Source organism: Camelus bactrianus, chromosome 18 (genome assembly GCF_048773025.1).
Source record: "Camelus bactrianus isolate YW-2024 breed Bactrian camel chromosome 18, ASM4877302v1, whole genome shotgun sequence".
In the NCBI taxonomy this organism is placed as follows: Eukaryota; Metazoa; Chordata; class Mammalia; order Artiodactyla; family Camelidae; genus Camelus; species Camelus bactrianus.
Window position 1 is genome coordinate 25,210,294 of NC_133556.1, and position 22,322 is coordinate 25,232,615.

At 49.0% G+C, this 22,322-nt stretch overlaps 2 protein-coding genes across 4 annotated transcripts in view; one reads left to right on the plus strand and one right to left on the minus strand.

The window, feature by feature from the left end:
• The first annotated feature begins 6,111 nt into the window (after positions 1 to 6,111).
• Positions 6,112 to 22,322, plus strand: part of PPL (periplakin) — an 88,098-nt gene continuing 71,887 nt past the window's right edge. Inside the window, exons 1-3 of one of the 3 annotated variants that reach the window (XM_074346348.1) lie at positions 6,549 to 7,429; positions 7,562 to 7,623; positions 11,477 to 11,548. Coding sequence is in view for 2 of the 3 variants with exons in the window: in XM_074346345.1 (XP_074202446.1) it covers positions 7,390 to 7,429; positions 11,477 to 11,548 (112 nt within the window). In the remaining variant the exon portion in view is untranslated. Of the gene's footprint in view, positions 7,430 to 7,561; positions 7,624 to 11,476; positions 11,549 to 22,322 lie in introns of all 3 variants that reach the window. The other 2 variants (XM_074346345.1, XM_074346346.1) reach the window with 2 other exon arrangements.
• Positions 12,397 to 14,698, minus strand: LOC105064895 (histone H2A-like). Its single transcript, XM_074346363.1, has one exon. The coding sequence runs from the start codon at positions 14,400 to 14,402 to the stop codon at positions 13,692 to 13,694; it is 711 nt and encodes a 236-aa protein (XP_074202464.1). The 5' UTR covers positions 14,403 to 14,698; the 3' UTR covers positions 12,397 to 13,691.

The window sequence follows — 22,322 nt, forward strand, 5'->3', positions numbered from 1 at the left end:
ATGGCCGTGGATCACTAACCCCTCTTCTAGGAGTGGGCTCTGAGGAGTGGAGTGGTAGGCGGGCATGATTCCCCTGAAGTCATCAGTTGGATGGTCACGTGCTCTGGAATTCGCCTCTCCCAGCCGGGAAGTGATGGTGCAATTTGTGAAGGGAGGATTTGCAGCTAAACACTGAGCAGGTGCTCTTATGCCTTGTTGAAAGGACCTGGAGACCAGGTTGTGTGAAACAGGGAATCCCGCAGGTCACAAAATTTCAGTTCAGACTTCTGGGATGCTGAGACCTCCACCAAGCCACTGTCACCGAGGAGGGAAAAGGCCTCAGGCAGGAGGGAGGACCTGCTGGATTGCACTTGCCCTGCTTGTCAAGGATCAGCTCTGGTGACGTGTGGCACATGGGGTTTGCTTGGGGACACATAAGAGGAGTAAGAGGAGAGGTTCTTCTGGGAAGACTGGCTTTTTCCTCTGGTTGAGGGCCTACTGTGTGCCAAGCACAGCAGTCCTCTGAATCAGGGTTCAAAAGCCTGGCACAGAGAGGTCGGGGAATGTTTCGGGGTCGCACAACTGGTAGGGGCAGCACTGGGGTCTGATGCAGACCTGACACCCAGCCCACACTCTATCCTTTCCCAGGAGCCGCATGATCCCATGTCTCAGCATCGCCCCAGGAGGCCTGGATATCGGCCCTCATGGGACCATCTGTACTGGTCTCCTTGTCTTCTCCTCTCCCCTTTTCTGGATGAGGGGGATACCTCGGCGGGGCCGGGCTTATCCCAATTCTCATCCCAACTCAGGGTCCAGCATGGGATGGACTCGGCCCTCTGCCCCTCCCGGGCATCCTCATTCCCCACATCTCTGTTGACTGATCACTATCTTCCAGAGGCCTCTCTGTGCCTCCACCCTGCCCACCCGACACCCTGACCCCAGGGTTTTTCCTGCACCCTCTGGTTCTTGGCCCCACATCTTCTCCATGTTGGGTGGAAATGAGGTGATGGACATGCCGTGCCTCCTGGACAGTTTAGTGGAGCCCGATATCCCTGTCCAGCCCATGGCCCTGAGAGCCCAAGGTGGGGAGAGGATTTGTCTCCATTTATGCATTAATTTGCTTGGAGATTCTTAACACCTATTTTCCTGGGTGGTTACAAGGGACAGAGAGACGAGGTGAACGCAGGAGAGCTGGGCAGAAAGGGGACATCAGCAGAGCATGAGGAGGGAGCCGGAGCTGGTCTGATAACCCCTCTCCACCTTGGTTTTCTCATCTTTAAAGTGGGGATAGACTCTTGTGAGGTGAGCGGCAGCCTGATCCGTGGCCACTGTCCTGTGTGGTTAGAAGTAGGAGGTCACTGGCTTCTCATGGAAATCTGTGTGGCAGGGGCCAGTGTTACCACCCCTTTCCGCAGGTGACAAAACTGAGGCTCTGAGAGGTGAGCCCAGGACATCGGGCTCCAGTGTCCGGGCTTGTGGTCAGTGTCTGCTCTGGGTGTCCTCTCCCTCCCTTCACCCTCCACTGGGACCCAGGCCGCTGCCTCATCTTAGTGTTTGTTTGTGGGGAGCTAGGTAGGGGGTGCTGGGGGCCCATTTCTCTGAGCACTGCTTTCCCAGGAGGCTCAAGGGGCTGCATTGTATTCACTGCTGGACACCCAGGCCCAGGGCCAGGCTGGCCACACTGCAAGGCCTGAGTCGATGTTTGTTGAGTGAATACCTGAACATCCACATGTTTGTGCATCATGCCCACTGTTTCCTCATCTCCACAGCACACCTGGTTGCATGGCTGACACCTCCTGTCATCAGGCCCTTGCCAGGGACCATCAGGGGGACCAGAGCTGCTCAGCTGGGGATAGGGAGCCTCAGGGAGCCTGTGGCCGCTCCAAGGCTCTCCTGGGCTGTCCCAGGCCAATCCACAGGGAGGCCCAGCTAGCTTCCAGGAATAGCAATGAGGTCCCTGTCCCTGGGGGTATGCAAGTAGGTGTTGAGGGGTGTTTCCTGAGAGCGACTCTGCATCTGCTGGGGCCCTGGGGGTCAGGCTAATTTCAACATCCATTCCAGGCCTGCACCCCTGCTGGCAGCATAGAGCTGGTTATAAAGGACACGGGCCATAGGGCCAGAGTTATAGCAGGTTCCCTTCTCCCTCTCTGTGTCTCAGTGTCCTGTCTGTAATAGAGAACTAGTAACGGGGCCCCAGGAGGGCTTACTAAGAGCTCTTCTCATCACCAGGCCCATCATTACCAAGGAAGCAGGGAAAGAGGCCTGCCGCAGGGACAGGGTCGCGTCCCCCCTACTCCCCGCATCTTCTGAGCCATTGTGCATTCTGTTCAACCAAGCACACCTGTCCGCTGTCCCCACTAGATCACATCGTGGTGCTGCTTCAAGAGGCCGCCCCAGTCACTGGCCCTCCTCCCCCATCAGATGTGTCCTCCCTTCTCCTTGAAGCCCTTGACATCACTGCCTTCTCATCTGATTGAATTGGTCTCTAGCGGTCAGATGCCCAGGCTTGCCATAGTCCCTCAAGCTCCCAACCTAGGACCAAGCACACAGCAGGAGCTCAATACAGGTTTATAGCTCCAGGGAAGGCACACTTGCTCTCCTTCACAGGGATGCATCCCTGGTGGAGGTAATTCCAGACCTTCAGCACGCAGAGCAAACCTAGGCTGGTGCATAGAGGGCTGACTCAATGCTGGGGCGGGGCGGGGGAGGGGTGCGCGGGAACATGTGGGTGGGGCTTTGAAGCTCCAGCTGCCACGGATCCGTTGAAGGAAAGGGCAGCCCCGGAAGTGCCCTGACCCCTCCATAGCCTGACCAAGTATGAGGGCTGGTTCCTGGGGAATGAAGTCGTCCCTTGTTCATCCATGAGGAGGCACCATGTAGGGACATGGGCACCAGGGCTGTGCAGTGACAGAGCATCCAGCCTGGACCCTGCCTCGGGGTGGCCACCCAGCTCACCCTTGGTCTTAAACCAAGGGCCTTGAACTAGGTCCCAGGGGCAAATCTAGATTTTTTAAATTAATTCTAACATTAAAAAACTGGAAGATTTCGGACAAAAACCCAGGCTTCTGGCTTTCTTTGTTTGTTTGTATTGATATGAAGTGAGGAGTTCTGGTCTCCTGGGTGACATTCCCCCGGGACCAAGCCCTTCTGGGGCTGGGTGGGAGCCCTTTTGGATGGAGCTTGTTTCCCCAGCTCGCCATGGATCCGCCCACTCCCTGAGTGTCCCCTGGGCCCAGGCTCTCTGGGGACATCTAAGTCTGCAATCCTCCCTCAGAGTAGAACCTGAGAAGCTTTTCCTACAAGGGCCCCTGTCGGGAGAAACAGGGATGGAAGAGCCAGAAACTGATGGACAACAGCCCCCACCAAGCCCCTCCCTCACAGTCAGGCCATTTTGGAACACAAAGGGCCTCATTCCTGGAGGAGGGCATTCCTGAGACCCACATGCATCTCATGGTTTGGGGCTGGGGACGTGATGGGGGACCCTTCACTCAGCACATGTATCTGGGTGACATTCTGGCCATCTGACACATCAAAGGCCCCTACAAGGGGACCCTTCCATGAAGACCTCTGAGAATTGGACCTGAGTGGGGTCAAGGAGGCTGGAAGGAGTAGGGACATGTCTTATCAGGGATGCCATCTCTGGTCCCCTCCAAGTGTCAAGATCTTGGGGAGCTCCAGCTTCTGAACCCAATCTGTTCCTCTGCTTACATAGGCCTGGGGTGCTTCTGCCGAAAGTGTCTAGAAACACTGCATGTTCTGGTGAACGGGTGAAGATCTGTAGGCTGCAGGGTACTGCAGAGAAAATAGCTGGGGTGGTAAGGAAACTCTTACTCGATGAAGCAGTGGGAGGCTCAAGGATTATTCCATAACATGGAATCCACAGTTAGATGGCTTTCCAGAGGCCACAGGGACTGGGCCGTGGACGTACGTGGCTCCCTGGGACCCTGTGGCCTTGGGGTAAAATCACCCATTGTAAGGCCCATTTGCTCCCATAGCTTTGATTCTTAATGAGTGTAAATGTCAAGTTTGTAACAACTAGAAGGCCAAAGAATTGCAGGGCCACAGTCTGCGTGTGGTTGTTGTAACCAGGGCCACACTGAACACATGGAGGGTAATTACCTCTCTTGGCAGGTTAAGAGGCTCTGAGGGGGAGGCCCTTTTGACAACCACATGGATATAGAGAATTGAAGCGTCCCAAGGGGATGCTACACTGCCCAGGTGGCTGTTCAGTTGCCCAGCAGCACAGTCATCTCAGTAATTGGTCAGGGGGGCTTAACAGGGTCCACACTGACCTGAGATGGAGGAACACAGATGCCTGTCTGAGTGGTCAGGGGTCAAGGGATATCCTGTCAAAGGCCTGACTGTTAACTGCTGCCTACTTGGATGGGACAAAGGATGCAGCCAGTGCCAGGAAGGACCTTCAAGAAGCCTTCAAAAAGGCAGCACCTGGGGACTGGCAAGTGGCTGCACCCAGTCCTGTACAAATTCACACGTGTCTACTGAGTGCCTGTGTGTGTCAGGGCTATGCTGGACCAGGGGCTGCCCAGAGAGCATACAACCAACTTCACTTTTGCCAGGGGGGATGGCAGAGGGAAACTCTGACCTCTGAGGCCCTAACAACCCTTGGCTGAAGTTGCGTTGGACTTTAAACAGTCAGAGACCAGGGTGGACACTTCATTCATCTTCTATCAGAGTCCAGGACTAGAGGCCAAAAATCTAATGATCCAACTCAACCCCACACTCATATGTGACCCTGGGAGCCTCCTGTCCATCCTAGAGGCCTCAGAGATGAAGAGGGAAGAGGGGGAAGAGGGCCAGTTATGTTTAAATCTACCCTAACCCTAAGGCCTAATACTTAACTCTGAAGCCCTAATGCGTCTTGCCTTCATCTTTGCCCTTGCCCTAACCCCTGACCCCCACACCAATCCTGACCCATTACCCTGAATGCGAGTATGACCCTTTAACTCTAACCCTCTAACCCTGATGTGACTCTTGTCGACTTAAAAATGCATAACCTAAAAGTTGAGAGTTATTTTATTCTGCAGACTTTATTCTGAGGACCAGAACCTAAGAGGCAGCCTCTCAGATTGCTCTGAGGGACTGCTCCAAAGAGGGAGGGGAGGAGCCAGGATATATAGGAGTTTTGCCACAAAGACCAGGTAGTCAGAACATCAAAAGATTACTGTTAACTAAAAACAAAAACAAAGGCAGATATCTCAAGTTAAGGAATTTAGCACTTTTTTATTTACGGGACGGTGCAAACATCTGGGCTTATTGAAATCATTCTTTGGATACGCACCTAGCTGTCTAGGGCCAGTATCCTGTTCTTTCCCACCCAGAGTTCCCTCGGGGGCACTACTTGGGTGGCTGCAGAGGCCAGGCTGCCTGCTTGTTTCCATCCTAAGATCTCTCTGCTCACTGTCAAGGGTGGTGGTAGCGGCTGATGACTTGATGGCCACAGTATCCTTTGTTTACTGATATGGCTGGCAGTATTATTCATTCACACTCTGAAGCCTAACCCCTGACAACCTTTGACCGTGACCTCTAACCCTAACGCTATACCCTGACCTTGACACTCTTAATTCTAACCCCTAACCCTCTAACTCTGATCCTGTGACCCCGACCCTGACCCAGATGTTGACCTTTACCCTTGACCCTTCCAGAAGATGTGATTTCAATAAAGACAGAGGAACAATCACAGATTATATATGCGTGGATCCCAAGGTTTTAACGTGCAGAGAGAATTCCTTGGTCCAAGCTAAGAGCCGGGTGCAACGGAAAGAACCGAGAGTTGGCGGAGAGGGCCGAGAGGGCCCGAGGGTGGCCTACGTAGGGCACCGTAGTGACGAAGGGAGCCGAGTTGTGACGGAAATGGCCGACAACAGGGCTGACAATGGACGGAAAAAGCCGATGTTGGGCGGGGAGGGCGGCGGATTGAGGGAAAGAACGGTGGGCTTAGGGGAAAGGCTGAGGGGCCCGGTGGAGCGAGAAGGACTGAGAGGGAAACGGGGGACGGTGGGCGAGCGGGGAGCGCCAGGGGCGGCAGGTGGGGACGGGGTAGCGTGACGGAGAGGGGGAGGAGGAGGGTGAAAGGGGGGCGTCACGTCGGGGCGGGGCTCCGATGCAGAGGAGGGGGCGGGGCGACCAGGCCGGGGTCCGCTCCCTGGAGTCCGAGGGCCGGAGGCGCTGACCGCCGGAGGAGCCGGGGCAGTTGCGGAGCTGCTGCCGCGCCAGGCGCGTTAAGCCCCCGGGCAGGGGTCTTTCCGACCCCGCAGGCCGGAAGCTCAGGACCCCCGTCAGTTCTCCGACGCCGTCGGGAGGGAGGGAGCCCGGGGCCCGGGGCCCGGGGCCCTCAGAGGCTCGAGACCCCGCATGGTGCGGGCGAGCTCACAGGCCCGGCCTGGGGAGGTGTGGAGACCCGTCGGGACCCTCCCCGACCTGCGCTAACGTCCCGCTCCGCCGGCCTCGGGACCACAGCGCCAGCTGCCCGATCCCAGTGCGGAGAAGTGACTTATGTTTTCTTTGCTTTCCTTGCGGGGATGCAGGAATCTTCCAGAATGCGTTTGTTTGGAGACTCATGGATTCTGTCCCTCAGTTTCCTGCCGTCCTTTGCTTCTGCAACGTGCTTCTCCACACGGTGGTTCTGAATGGGCCTTGGAGAAGGGGGGTGTGCGCCTTTCCTGTGTGGGGCCAGACGACTGGGGTTCCAGTCTGGGTGATATCTGTGCACTTCTTAGCTGTTTGACAGGCCTCACAACAATCAAAAGGGAGTATAAGTGACCCTTGAACAGCAGGGTTTGAACTGCATGGGTCCATTTATACGTGGGCTTTTGTCAATAAATATATTGGAAATATTTTGAATATTTCTGACAATTTGAGAAACCACACAGACAAACGCAGTAGCCTAAAAATGTCCCAGAAAGTTCGGGAAAAAGCTAGATACGCCATGAAGGCATAAAATATATGTGGATGTGAGTTTATTTTGTCATTTACTACCATCAATTCAAGGGCTAACAGACAGGTTAAGAGAGGATGACTTGATGGAGACGAGTGCCAGATGTTGAGGAAGTCGCAGAAGAAACAGCGCCAGGAAACAGATTGACATCAGACCATCCTACAGAAGCATTCTGAGTTTTCAAAGATTGCTTTTGACGGCTTTTGCAACATGGCTCCTTCAATGATACGGGCACTGAAACTAAAATGAACGGTGGAGGGATTATGGTATACAAACATTTTTAGAGAAATGAATAAAGCAGAAAACTCATACAGAAACGACGATGTGTTTTCATAAAGTTACACCAGGTGTGCCGGCCTCTCTTGCCCCCCCCTCCACATCCTCCACCTCCGCCCCCCAAGACAGCAAGAGCCACGCCTCCTCCTCCTCAGCTGACTCAGTGTGAAAACCTGAGGATGAAGACCTTTATGATGATCCACCTCCACTTAGTAAACAGTAAGTAATCATGCCATACAGTTAGTAAACTTACCTGTTGTGAATGTGTGTGTGTGTGTGTGCTCGTGTGAAAATCTATCAATTTTGTGGCAATAACTGGGTAGACATTTTAGTTATCATCATCATCCTTAGGTGTTCATCATGTGGAACATGTGCAGGACTTGAAGTGGATAGAGCCTGTCCATAGGGGCAAGGTGAGTGATGCTTAATATAAAAGTAATGTGATTTCCATCCGGTTTTATAACTTTGCTTTCAAAGAATTACATTACCATACAGTCTTTAAGTCTCGTAATTGGAGAAACTGCTTATCAGCCTATCATCACAGAGAAGTGATTTTTTTAATGTAACAATGTTTCCAGTAGTGTATGATGAATATGACTGTAATATGACATGCCATAAACATTTTATAATGATGTATTTATTAGTGTACCATGAAGCAATCATAGCAATGACGCTAGGCCACCATAAAGAATCATATTGCTGCTGCTTTGTTATGAATGCATGAATTCTTTTTTTTTGCTTTTTAAAAAAATTTTATTTATTTATTTAAATTTTATTGAGATATAGTCAGTTTACAATGCTGTGTCAATTTCTGGTGTACAAGCACCATGCTTCAGTCATACATTAATATACATCTATTCATTTTCATATTCTTTTTCGCCCTGAGCTACTACAAGATATTGAATATATTTTCCTGTGCTATACAGCATAAACTTGTTTATCTATTTTATATATAATGCATGAATTCTGATACCTGTAGACACATATGCATTCTTTCACATCATCTTTTCACTTTTGATGTCTAGTGTTAGTAATACATGTAACATCTACAGTGTTTGTATCACAAGAGACAATATTGACGTACTGACAGACAATTCATCCTGTAAACAGATAAATGTAAACTTACACTATCAATAAATGCACTACAGTACTGTAAATGTTCTTTTCCTTATGATCTTATTAATTTTCTTCTCTCGCTCACTTTTGATAAAAATAGAGTATATAATACATATAACATACAAAATATTTGTTAATTGACTGCTTATATTATCAGTAAGGCTTCCAGGCCACAGTAGGCTATTAGGAATTGAGTTTTTTGTGGAGACCAAAGTTATGTGTGATTTTCACCTGCGTGGTGTGTGTGATTGGCGGGGTCAATGCCACGAACCCCCGTGTTGTTCAAGGGTCAGCGGTGTTGTTTTCACCTCTTGTGGGTAATTATCTAGCGCAGGGAGAGGAGAAGTATCCACCAGCTTATTTTGTCCCATCAAATGCTTCTGTTTAAACTGCCTCAGCCCACCACTCTCCCTGGGATGTCTCAGGAGCTCAGAGCGCAAAGCACAACAACACAGCCCCGTGCTGGGTCCCCAGGCCCTGGAAGCGTAGCCCACCAAGCAGACCTCCCTGTGGATTCCCTGGGCTGAAGCTCTGAGAGTCATGGAATACACGGAATAGGAGGAGAAAAAGGCTGGCTCTTTTCACAGAAGTAACTCAGGAGAGCTGAAAACTAAAGCTCCAGACTGAAAACATTCTATGATGCTTTACTCACAGGTCTTTCCTGCCTCTGCCACAGACCAACCCCTCTTCCTGCCCTCACACGTACACTCCTTCCAAACACTTGATGATTCTGTCTGTTCACTTGGGGCTCTTCCCATTTTTGACCTAAAAAAATAAAACAGCCTGTTATTTTACCACAAAGTGGGTTCATTCAGGAGCAACAAAGAATTGCAGTTTGGGACAATCAGGCTACAGCAGAAGCTCCAAGCAAATCCAATGAACAAAGGAGAGGAACGTTATTTCATACAGAAAGAGAGTGAGGGGTGCTGTTTTGGGGTCTGATGGAGGGGAGCCCTGAGTAAACAGTGGGGATGGCTTCCCATTAGCTCAGTGGCCGGGGTGGTCAGTGTCCTGCGGGAGGCGCAGGGAACATATTTCCTGGTGAGGCCTGGGATTGAGGGTTCTCTCCCGTTGATGATTCTTGCTGGGGTTTGTAATGGACAGTCCTTCCTGTTACTGACTTTGAGTGGCACTGCCCAAGAGCCCTCCTTCCGGCCTCCCCACTCTACCTTAGATGAGGTTTCCCTCAGTAACTTTCATGCCATTCAGGGTGGTGTATGTCCCCTTCTCTAATCTGAACCACATTGAGAACAGCCCCGTCAGCCTGCCTGTCTCAGAACACAGAATTTCTTTCCTGGAGTGTTGTCTACACTCCAGACGGCAGCCTAGTGCCCCAGAGAATCGGTTGGGAAGGATACAGGAGCTGTGTCCAAAGAGGAAGGAGAGGTGGAAGGCCCCATCGCTGACACCACCAGGACTCAGGTCTCCTGGAAACACCCTTCTTGGGGTGGGAACTGGGGCCACACAACTTTTTGAACTTGAACCATTTCTCAAAATTCAGGAGGATCTGGAAGTTCTGGACTCCTGTCAACATCTCGCTCTCTAATGTGAAATGTAGAATCCCCTCCTGTCACCTCCCCAGGATGCTTTTCCGTCTCCATTATCTGTTTCTGGTTGGTGCGCTGCAGTCAAATTTAGGCTAAGGATGGGCCTCTGCCTGGTTCTTAGGGGGTTCTGAACTATATGTGAGTTTTACATGTATGAGTGACCTGTGATCTGTGTGAGAATTTACACACAGGATTATCTGTGGTCTGAACATGTAGATACACACTTCCGTTGGAATGAACATGAGGCACCCCTGGGTGAGTCTGAGGTTCAGCCACGATAGCGGCCCCTTCATCCTGCCTGGGCCTGAAGGCTCTGAGTGCTGCATTCTCTCCCCGGCTGGGTCTGGTCGCAGCAGTATACCCATGGACCACCTTGACTCTCAGTGTTGTCAGGTGGGCAGAAACCACTCCGCTTCTGAGAAGTCGTTGTAATCAGTATCTTAGAAGCTGGTAACTTAGGGAGAGCCGACACTGAGCTTTCAAAAAGGCCTGTTCCTGTTCTCAGTAGGTCACGTATGTTGACTCATTTTTAAAACTCAGAATGAACCAGTAAGAGGGGTCCTGTTAGGGCAGGTAGAAAGTGGGGGCAGTGGGTTGATACATATGTGTGTGTGTGTCTCTGTCTCTGTGTGGGGGTGATTCCTGCCCCCTGCACAGTACTATTCTGAGGTTCAGAGTGGACAGTAGATAGGTTTATGTACACACACATATATGTTAAGTCTCTATTCCCTGCTAAGTTACCCAAGAAGTCACACCAACCTGTGGCAAAATCTAGATGCAGACCAAGGCATCCAGGTTCAAATATCTACCCACTGAGCCTCTGTCCTTTTGATCTCAGGTCACCCCAGGGACTCCCGACTCCCTGCACCTGTTTAGACTCCCATCCAGCACACAGACACCCTCCTGGCTCATTTGTTGAGTCATTCTGTACAGGCCGTGAGGAGGACCTAAGGCCCAGGAAAGAAGCCCACTGGGCTGTCCTGGGGCCATAGGAGGCTTCAGGTTTGTGGAGGCTCTGCTTACCTGCACCTGTGAGATCCTGTGCTCACCCCACCTCCTGTTTCCATGGGTCTAAGCTGTCGCTGGAGGGCTAGAAACCCTCCCAGAGACCAGCTGCAGGCTAGGAACTGTTTCAGTTCTGGGATCAGCAACAGGGTTCCCACCACTCACTCTGCCTGACACGTAGCCCCTTTGGTTTAGTCTCATCTGTAGGACAAGGGATGCAGGGAGCTGACAAGGATGCTGCAGCATTCTGAGGTAAAGGTGGATCAGGTGCCCCAACCTCTCCCCTGTGTTCTCCCCTCAAAGACAGTGAAGTGCGGGTTCTAGGCGTCAGCCCTGGTGCACAAAGTCACCTGACTGGGTGCTGTAGTGACCATCAGCCCCCATTTCCCCACTGCACATGCTGCTGTGAAGCAGGACCTGCCTGTGGTGTGCTTGGCTGCCAGAGCGCACTCCACCCAGAATCTGCTGTCGGAATGGACTGACAGATTCTCACTGCCTCTACTGTGCAGGACTCTCCTGTCCTGGGCTTCCAGTGGGGCCGCCTTCTGCTGGGAGCCCAGGATGCTGGAATCACGCTACTTCTTGTCTGTCCTTGCAGGAGACTGGGCTGCACTACAAGAGGCTCCTGGCTTACCCTTGGATCCTGACCATCACGTGACCAGAGAAATTGGTAACATTTTTGTCTTGCATGTTGAAATGTTTCATGACAGAAAGATTTCGTTCAGTTTCCTGATGTGGGTGAAGTGCAGAATCCGATGTTGATTGATTCTCCAAGCAGTGTAAGCCTTAGTCCCTGCACGGGGGTGAGTTTCCTGCCCTAAGATGAGGGACCCATGCATGTGACCTGTGCCTCTTGGGAGAGCAGCCCTAAGCTAGTTTAAACTGACCAAGTTCTGTCTCCATGGTAGATTTAGGTTCCTCTGTATTCTGTCTACACTGAGTACATTTAGACCTGACCATGTTATGCAAACACTAGGACATGTAGACCTGACTAAGACTCAGGCCAGTCCTGGGAACTTTAGGAGGCACATGGAGACCTGGATAAAGACCTGGTCTCAGTAATGGGATCTTCAGGGAGGCCATGGAGACCTGGCTACATAACCGGCCTCAGTACTGGGGAGCTTCAGAGGGGACGTGGGGACCTGGTTAGACACCCAGCCTGGCCTCAGTCCTGGGAGCTTTAGTGCGGATGTGGGCTCCAGGGTAGAGGCCTGGCATCTGTCCTGAGAACTTCAGGTGGGACATGGAAACCTGTGTAGAGAAGTAGCCTGCTGTCATCCCACAACGGTGCCCCCTGAGCTCTCTCAGGGTTACACAGGATACTGGCCCTAGATAGCTGGGTGCATGTCAAAAAAATGATTTCAATAAACCCAGATCTTAGCACCTTCCCATACATAGAAAAGCACTCAATTCCTTGGTATCTAGTTTTCTTTATTAACAGCAATCTTTTGATGTTCCAACTACCTGGTATTTATTGCAAAAACTCCTGTACATCCTGTTTCCTCCCCTCTTCTTCAGGGCAGTCCCGCAGAGCAAGCTTAGAGGCCACATCCTGGGCTAGGTCCTCAGAAACGTCCACTGAATAAAACATAACTCCCAACCTTTAGGTTGTGTATGTTTTTGTTGCCATTGATTAAGTTCTTGTCCCACTGTAGAAAGAATGCAGAGACAAGGAGGGACCCTGGCTGGAGGAAGGGGGGATGTTTAAACTCTTGACTCTGCAGGTCCCCATCCAGGGAGGAAGATGAACTAGTTGAGCCTTGGAAGGTGTCTAAGCCTGTTTCAGCTGGGTTGCATTTGCGGACGCCTGCTGAGGTCCAGCTACTAGCAAGAACGGAGCTTAAGTAAAGTGAGGGTTTATTCAGGGATGGATAGGACACTCTAAGGGGAGAGCGGGCAGGCCCAGGTGAGCAGCTGCGCTGAGTTTCTTTGGCAAGCTGGTTACATGGGGTGTAAAAATGAATGGGCGGAATATTCACTGGGGAGGGAAACGTTTGGGGTCTTTGTCCCTGATTTTCATCCCAGCTCCACCTTCCTGAGGGGAGGAGGGATTTTTGTCCATATTTAGTCTCAATCGGAAGTGTCTTGGCCTCGGTGCATGACGGGTACTTCTAATCTGCAAGGCTAATTTTATTGAAATGAGGGCATAATGAGCAAAAGCCTACATTCAGACACTAGAGATTCCTTTCCCCACCTTTCTTTGTCGGCCTCCAGGGCACTTGTCACCCCCAATTGTGTGATTTCTTATCAGTGCCAAGGTACCTGCTTTTTCTGTCTGCCTAGGGTCCCTGTTCTTTTCATGCTGTGTGGGTTCCTGCATTTGGCCCCTTGCCCCTCTCCTGCCATTTGCCCAATTCCTGCTATTTGGCCTGCGTCCCCCTTTCTCTGCTCGTATCTAGCTATCTGCCTGCCCTAACACTAGGACACTGCAGGAGAAGGAACCCTGGCTGGAGGAAGGAGGGATGTTTAAAATCTTGGCTCTGCAGGTCGCCATCCAGGGAGGAAGACTGAGCCTTGGATTGCACCTGCAGATGCCTGCTGAGGTCTGGCTAATAGCAAGAATCTGAAACTCTACAACCAACAAGCACCATTGCCTAGTGATTTGCAGGCAGTCAGTGGTGCTCATTAGTTGAAGAAGCATCGCCCTAAACTCTGCCTTTACCTTCACATGGTGTCCTCTTTGTGTGCATCTGTCTCCAGTTTTTTAAATTGTTACCGAATCCAAGCTCCAAGTTGTACTGCTCGCCAGTAAATCGAGAGATGAGTTGCTGTGAAAAAATACATTTATTCTGAAAGGTCTTTTAGTGAGAGGTTTAAAGGGCCTTTGTGAGGGGCTGAGGAGGGGAGGGTTGGACGGAGGTCGTGATGAAGGGGGTACCCTCATTGCTCCTCTGGGATCTGGGTGGACGTCTTGCCGCCGGTGGTGCCTTCTGCCACCTGGGCATGCTGGTCTTCTTGGGCAGCAGTTCGGGCTGGATGTTGGGCAGGACGCCTCCCTGGGGGATGGCCACGTCTCCCAGCAGTTTGCTGAGCTCTTCATCGCGGTGGATGTCTAGCTGCAGGTGCCGGGGGTTTATCCGCGTCTTCTTCTTGTCCCGGGCCGTGTTCCCCGCCAGCTCCAACATCTCAGCATTGAGGTACTCGAGCACCGCAGCCATGTAGATGGGAGCATCTGTGCCCATGTGCTCGGTGCAGCGGCCCCTGTGTAAGTGCGGGTGCACGCGGCCCACCGGGAACTGCAGGCCGGCGCGCAGGGAGCGTGACTTGGGCTTGGTGCTGATCTGGTTGCTGGTCGTGGCGGAGGTGTTGTGTGTGGCCTTGTGGCTAGTCTTATTACGGGCCTTGTGCCCCGTCTTGCCAGAGCCCATCATGCTATGCGGGAGAGGAGCTATGAGGAGAAGGCCTCCCAGGGCCCGGGGACAGCCCACCGGCAGAATAGAGCTGCTGCCCTGAGTGCCCCGGGCTGTCCTCATGAGCCCCCAGGGCACACCCCCACGCCCTCCTGATTGGCTCTTCTCTCCCATACCCACTTCTGGGTGGCTGCGTTAACCCTTTGGTTCACACCTTGGCAGAGGGAATCCGCCCACCAATTGGTTGAATTTGAAAATCCCCCCCCCCCCCGCCCCCGGGAAAGAGATGAGGAGCAGAATGGAGACAGCCAAGCACTCCCAGGTGTAGACAGTCCCTGTGTCTCTCCACAGGGAGATTTGGAGCTCCCCAAACCCAAAACCTGGAGACAGAACTGCAGCCCTGTGGCAGATAAACATCAACAGAGTAAATGAAGGCTGCTTGGAGGCACATCCTCCCCACCTGGGGCACATTCTCTGGCCTGAGGCGGGGGCTTGGGCTGCCTGGGCACAGAGCAGACCCCAGCCAATAGCAGGGGCCAGCCTCAGTGAGAAGTGAGGGCCAGGGGCTGAGAGGTGGGCCAGGGAGTTCCCAAAGGGAAAAGTGGGAGATTCCTGCCTCTTTCTTGACTGAAGGGGTAAGAAAGGCAGCTTCAAAAATCACTCCCTTCGGGTTTCCCTTTTTCTCAGTCCTCTCCATGCCCAGGAGAGCACAGAATTATCTTTCCAAAGAGGTACCAGCTGGGAACCCCAAATTCTGGGGAACCCCGTGCCTAGGAGGCAGGGGCCTCCCCTCCATCAGTAGTGTCCCCACACTGGAGTCCTATCTGGAATTGGGGGTGTTGCTGCCTGTCCTGGGGTGGGCAGGTCAGCTCTGGGAGGCAGCTCCTCCCACACCCTCGCAGGAGTGGGTGTTTCGCATCCAATCAGGGCCCAGAGTGTCTTAGGACCTGCCTAAGGGAGAGGGGCTGGAGCTCCTGCTCTAGAGTCCATGCTCTCCCGAAAAGTCTTTGAAAGGCTGTTTGGTAGGGTTCTCATCAAGGGGAGAGGGCAGAGTTCCTACAGGGTGGGTGCAGTTGTGCTGCTCAGGCTCCAGACGTCAGTGCCAGGTGCACACAGCCCAGGGAGCTGCTGTGTTGGGAGCAACCCTTTCCTACTAGGAACTCCGGGGCCAGGCCTCTGCACAGGGCACCCTGTGAGTGAGTGAAGCTAGACTCAGCAGCACGAAGGGGAAAAAAGGGTTAGACTTTTACTACCCAGATTCTATTTTTATTTTCCGGGCTTGTTCCTGGCCGTTGCTGGGACGTGCTGACACTTCCTCTGCCCTGTGGGCACGTCAGTCTGGCAGTGGTGCTCAGACGTGTCAGCCTGGAACAGCAACAGAACAAGTGTCACAGAACCAGTGAATCCTGTAGATGCAGTCCGGCTCTTCCCGGGTGTGTGGGGCCCTAACTGTGGAGTTGGGGGCCTTCTTGTAGCCCAGGGGCTTCAGCCTAGACTTTTAATAGGAACTCCAAGGAGAGGCCCCGATAAGCCTGGTGTTCAGCCACTGTCTGACTCCGGCCCAGATACTGCTCGGTGAACTCTTTTCACTGTGTTTCTGTGGGCTTGCATTTCAGTGCTGGGCCTTGCTGTTGTGTGACCCTGGGCAGTTGCAGGAGGGAAAACGCCTAGCTTGTCCTGGAGCCAAGGAATTTGCGCCCCGCCTGTGACAGGGTGGGGAATACCGCCTCCTACAGGGAGAGACTCCGGTGGTTTTCTTGAGAGGCTGGTAGTAGGGAAGACCGGAGACTCGGGGCTCCTGGGCTGTCCTTGCTCACTTACCTTAAAGAGGGGGTATTTGGGTCTTGCCTCGCAGGCCTGCAGGCTATTTCTGGCTTGCCCTGATGGCCAGAGTCTGATACCTTTAAGTCAGACTTGTCCTTGATACTCAAGAATGGTCAAGCAAGTTGTTTCAGAAAAGTACTTATGTCTCCTTCCCTCCAGAATGGGGATATTAATATCAGTGTTGCAGGGCTGTATGAGTTTTTGGTGCAATGATGCATACAGAATTCTTAGTGCATGCCTGGCACATGCTAAGAGCTCAATAAATGGTAGTTTTTGAAGTTACCTTCTGAAACCAGTACCCCAGTGATATGTAGGGAGTTCCCTAAGAGTTTAGACCATGCAGAACTGTCTTCTACCTCTTCCCTGGGACTTTGAAGGAGGAGGAACTCTGGCTGGGGGAAGGGGGAGGGTTGTCTGCAAAATCTTGGCTCTGCAGTTCCCCATCAAGGGAGGAAGATTTACAGGCTGAGCCTTAGAAGGTGTTTAAGCCTATTTCAGCTGGGTTGCATTTGCAGATGCCTGCAGAGGTCTAGCTGATAGAAAGTTTCTAGCTGAAACTCTTTTTAGATGGAAGAGGGTTCTATTAGTTTGCTAGAGCTGCTGCACCAAATTACCATAGACAAAGTGGCCTAAACAACAGACATTTCTTCTTTTTACTTCTGGAAGGTACAAGCCCGAGATCAAGGTGTTTGTAAAGTTGGTTCTTTCTGAGGGCTATGAGGAAAAATCTGTTTCATGCCTCTCCCCTAGCTTCTGATGATCTGCAGGCAATGTTTGGTGTTTCCTGGCTTGAAGAATCATTGCACTGGGGTGGGAGAGGGTATAGCTCAGTGGTAGAGCACGTGACTAGCATGCACAAGGCCCTGGGTTCAATCCATTAAAAATAAATAAATAAAAGCCTAATTACCTCCCCCAACTAAAAAAAAAAAAAAAAAGCATCTCACTTATTTCTTGTCTTTACCTCCCATGTGTTCTTGTGTGCATCTGTCTCTAACTTAAAAAAAAAAGACACCAATCTTATTGGATCAGGGGCTTACTCTACTCCAGTATGACCTCATCCTAACTCAACTAATTACGCCTGCAAAGTCCCTATATCCAGAAGTCACATTCTGAGGTACTGGGAGTCAGGGCATATGAATCGGGGGGAACACAAGTGTACTTTAGCAGGACAGCTCCTTAACTATTGACACTTCCCCTGCCAGGTCTTCAAGGACCTACCTACCTACTGTATGCAAGTACCTTGATGGGAGAAGGATGGCTACAAGTGTTTGGATTTAATAATTCTTCAAAGCCCTACCCCAGGGAGACAGCATAGCATAGCGGTTTAGAGCTCAGGCTCCGAGCAGGAGTGTCTAGGTTTGAGTCTGGCCGCCACCAGTTACTAACCGTGTGATCTTGGGCAAGTAACTTCATCTCTGTGCTTCAGTTTCTTTATCTGCAAGATAAGGATACTACTACATAACATAAGGCTGCTGAGAAGCTAAAGCAAATTAATTCATAGGAAGAACTTGAATCATTGTCTAGGAAACACCTGATGATGTGAGCAATTCATATTGTTAAAAACAACTTCTAAATCTAAAATGCTGTCATGGAGGGAACCTTCAAATGGTCCATAATCAAGGACTGAATAGGTGGGACGCAGCTTATAGGAGCTCATAGGATGTAGGATGTCCAGGAATGGAAAGGTCTTTCCAGACTGTCTACTCGAGTCTTCTCATTTGGCAGATGAGGAGAGCAGAACAACTTGCCTTTCTGACCCACATCGTGTACCAGCTGCACTTGGACTTGGCTCTGTGCGCAGGTGAAAGGAGCTCTGTCAGTGTCATCAGTCTCATGAGTGGTGTAGACGGCATGTGGTATGGACTGTCCGGTTTTCCCAGTGCTGTTTATAGAGGGGACCGTTCTTTCCCATTTGGGTGCTCTTGACCTCTTTGTCCTACGTTAACTCGCCCCATCCATGTGGGTGAATTTCTGGGCTCTCTGTTCCTCTGGTCTATGTGCCTGTTTTGGCCCCAATTCCACACTCTTTGGGTGACTGTATCTTCGTCATGTAGTGTGACACCAGGAAGCCGGATGCCTCCGGCCTGTTCTCTTTTCTCAGGGTCGCTTTGGCTATGCAGGATCCCTTGCATTTTGGTTCCACACAAAAATTAGGATGATCTGCTCTCTTTCTGTGCAGAATCTATTGCAGGCTTGGTAGGAAATGCATTCGCTGTTTACATTGCTTTGGGTAGAGTGGACATTTTAACAATAATTCTTCCATTTCATGAGAATGAGATACCTTGTTTGGAGATTCTAGCAGGGGAGCACAGCTGCTCGTATACCCTTGACTGAGAAGAATGGTCCTCCTCTATCGGGGATGGTTGTCCTCTTCGACCTAGCACACAGCTTTGGGAGAGACACACATGGAGCAGTGAGGGAGGAAGGGGACACCCACCTAGCCAGCCAGATCAGCAGAATCAACTCTGGCGATCAATGGGATGACAGATGTCGCAGCCAGATCACCCTCACATCCAAGAATGAGATATTTTGTACCCTTTGTTTCTGTCTTTTCCAATTTCTTCATCAATGTCTTTAAGTTTTCAGTGTGTAAGTCTTTCACACCTTTGCTTCTGTTGATTCCTAGTTATTTTGTTTTTTTGCATGCAATCCTATAAAGGTGGTTTTCTTTCTTTTCTTGACAGTTCATTATTAGTGTTTATAAATGCGATTGATTCTGTGTATTGACTGTGTAACTTGCCTGAATTCATTTACTATTTCTTGTAGCTTTCTGGTGAAAAGATACGGAAAATTGGAATTCAGAAATCCCACACTTTTTGCCACATCCAGGTCATCCACAATAGGGAAGACAGTGGCTCCTCATGTGGACTTTCTACAGTGCCTCTAAACGACTTTTGGAGGATGGGTGAACTGAATCTGGGAAAGGCTTGGCCTCTAATTGGAAATTTGATGTTTCCTCTGTGTTTCTGGCGTGATATTGGCATAGAGTTCTGAAAAGTAATTTACTTTCCAGGCATTTCAAGCCTACCGACTACTTTTACCTACATAAAAATAAGTCTTGCATCTTGCTTAAATATATCAGTCAGAATTCTTTCAATAATGATTCCAGTTAAAATGTAGCAATCCTCGCATGAATTGAATGGAAAGTCCTAAGCTATATGCAAATGCAGAAAGGGTGAAACGGTGTCAGCCCCTTTGGGTGATTGTAAACCGTTACTGATGCAGTTAAATGATTGACGAAGGACCGCAATGATCATCAGTCTTATCAGTTTGTATGTTTATTACTGCATCCACGCCGGCACCTCTCACAATATAATTTCTGCTTCTCATAACTTTTCCACTAGTTAATAGAAACCTAGGTATATACTATTCAGAATAGCTTTATGAAGCCCAAGCTATTTATCCACCCTGTCACCTGGGTGAGCCTCAGATTCAGTACACATCCTGTCAGAGCGCTACGGGCAGGCGCACAGACAGTGCCGTACGAAGTGACACTGGCAGTTTTCTCTTCTCAGGCCTGCTGACAGATGTGTCATGTGCACTCTCAGTGGGGATTATCGCACAGGAACACCTATGGCTGATTTTTCCATCTTGACCTTTACCCATAATTTGATTTCCCTCTACACTAGCAAAAGCCAGTGGAGCCTCATTTGATTTAACAGAAGGGGAATCAAAACTTGTATTTGGCTTGAAGTTAGAAAACTGAAGCAGGCCCATTTTTCCTGTTCTTTCTAGCAGAATATATCAATATCGTTGTAATTAATATTTTCACAATGATTCCATTTTTAGAAGCATTTTAAAAGCTCTCATGCCAGAATTATAAACAGATAATTGCAGAGTTTACTGATTACAGAACAGGTCCTCCCGATTAGTATGAGTCACCACCAAGTCCTTTGTTTTTGAGGCTGATGCAAGGAGTATTCCGGTAATTTTGTTGTTATAATTATTTGAATTTAGGGCCAAGTATAGTGGGATATATAACCCCAGTTTAAATCTTTGCTGTAGTATAGCCAGAAATATTAATGTCACTTTTATAGGCTATTTTATTTTAGCTAGGTTTTTTTCAGATTCGTTATGACATTCTTTTGGGCTATTCTTTACGTGCTTTCTGCTGGATTTCTATTAATATGGGTTCATTTCTTGATCATAGTAGCTGGCTCAAAATTTACCAACCGTAATATGTTAATAAAGCTTACTAAAACAGTCTTTCATGGCTTAATTTTTATCACTGCCATTTCAAATGGAGACATAGTTAAGTGTGTGCTTCTCAGTGTGCCATATGGGTTGCGCCTTTTAATCTTTAATAGTTTAGAGGGTATTCTCAGTGGGATGAGATAGTTGCATTTATAATTTTATTAGAAATTAAAAGAAAGCTTGGGGACACACGTATGTATTTCAGAAATTAATAAAGTCATCTAGGCACATTCAGCACTTTGCTTAAATTATTAGGTTACATCAACAATTTTAGAAGTATTTTATACATATGGGACTCACGTATTTTAGTGGTATATTGGTGTTCTCTGTAGTAAATAGTATTGTGTTCCAAGTAGTATTAAACTATTATTTTTTAAGACTTAAAATGTACTTTAGTTTTTAAATTTTGTTAGACCTAAAGGGGTGCACTAGGGGACTGTCTTTCTATGTAAAACTTACGTATCTAAGCAGTTGGTTTGTAACATTAGTCAGGTGGTTGGTAATTATCCTGACTTTGCGTTGATGAAGGGCAGTCTGTTTGTTAGATGAGTAATGTGAATCCTGTATAGTTATGTGCTTTGCCTTGTTTAGGGAGTTTGGCAGGGCAATGATGGCTTATGTATTGTGATATTTAGTGGGAAGTTGTAGGTTTGATTAAGCAGACTATGTACCTGATACGCATGTGTACGTAACTGTAATGGTTCTAAGTCCTGTGAGCATTGACTCAGTAACATTATGGTTGGTGGTGTTGGTAAATAGTGTTCAGTTTAAGCTGAGCTACAAGTTGCTTGATTGTGTTAAGACCTCTGAAGGCCATAGCTGAGTCATAGCAGCCCCCCAAATTAAAAAATACCAGAATATATTAATATGTGAGCATGAGGTGATTAGTCATGAGTCCATCAAGACGTCTTATTGATATTAGAAGTAGTACTGATGCAGTATTTTCTGTTAGAAATATTTGTTTGGTGCTTCTGTAGCTCTTAGGTTAAATTTTTTTGTTAGAATGAAGATAATAGTAACCAGTATGAGCTTGTTACTACCATGATGATTTCTGAGAGAATGGTCAGTAGAATGATAGTAAAAACAAAAGTGTTTACTGGTACAGAAAGATTATACAACAACATTTTGGGGGCATGGGCCTGATAGCTTATTTAGTGGACCTTACTATTGAGTAGATGGTGTAATGTGGTGTAGCATGAAGAATTTTAAATTCTTAAGAGTAGTTTCAGTTTTTATAATTCAAGGAATAAGAGTATTTAAACATCTCTTACCCACCCTGTCAAGGTGACTCTGTTGTGATGATGGTCAGTGAAACTTGTCATTTTTGTAGAGCTAATGCTACTGGTAAATAATTTTCACAAGAGATGTCTAAGTTGATCCTATCAAAATTGTGGGCAGGATATTCAAAATCATAGAAAGGAGATTGTTAGGAGGAGTGTTTTAATGGTGAAATTGGCTGATTATAATTCTGGCATGTATATGTTGTTAAATTCTCCTAAAAATGGGATGGTTGTGAAGATATTCATTATAATGATATTGACATACTTTGCTAGGAAGAACAGGGCAAATGGGCCTGCAGTGTTTTCTTCCTCAAGGCCAAAGACAAGTTTTGATTCTCCTTCTGTTAAATCAAATGGGGGCTCCAATAGTTTCTGCTGGCATAGAGAGAAATCAAATTATGGGTAGGCGTCAAGATAGGAAAATTTGCCAGAGGTGTTCTTGTGTAATGATTCTCGCTGAAAGTGTACAGGATCCACTTATTTGTAGGACTGAGAAGAGAAAAATTTTAGTGTTGCTTCATACGAGGTGGTCTGTGCTTCTGCCCATAGAGCTCTGATTAGTGCATATTTGGATCGGAAACTCATCCACATCGGTGGGTAGTATAAACAGCTTTGGCTTGATAACAGCTATTATAAATAGTACACCTAGATTTCTATTTCTTCTAGGATATGAGAAGCGAAATTCATATTGTGATAGCCAGGGTGGAGGCTAAAACTGATGCAATAAAAAATAAATAAATTGGTTAGATTGATGACCACAGTGGTTCTTTAATCAGTAGTTTGACTGAATCCACAG

Coding starts and splice junctions, on each gene's coding strand:
- LOC105064895 (XM_074346363.1), bottom strand. CDS start 14,402: ATGGGAGAGAAGAGCCAATCAGGAGGGCGTGGGGGTGTGCCCTGGGGG.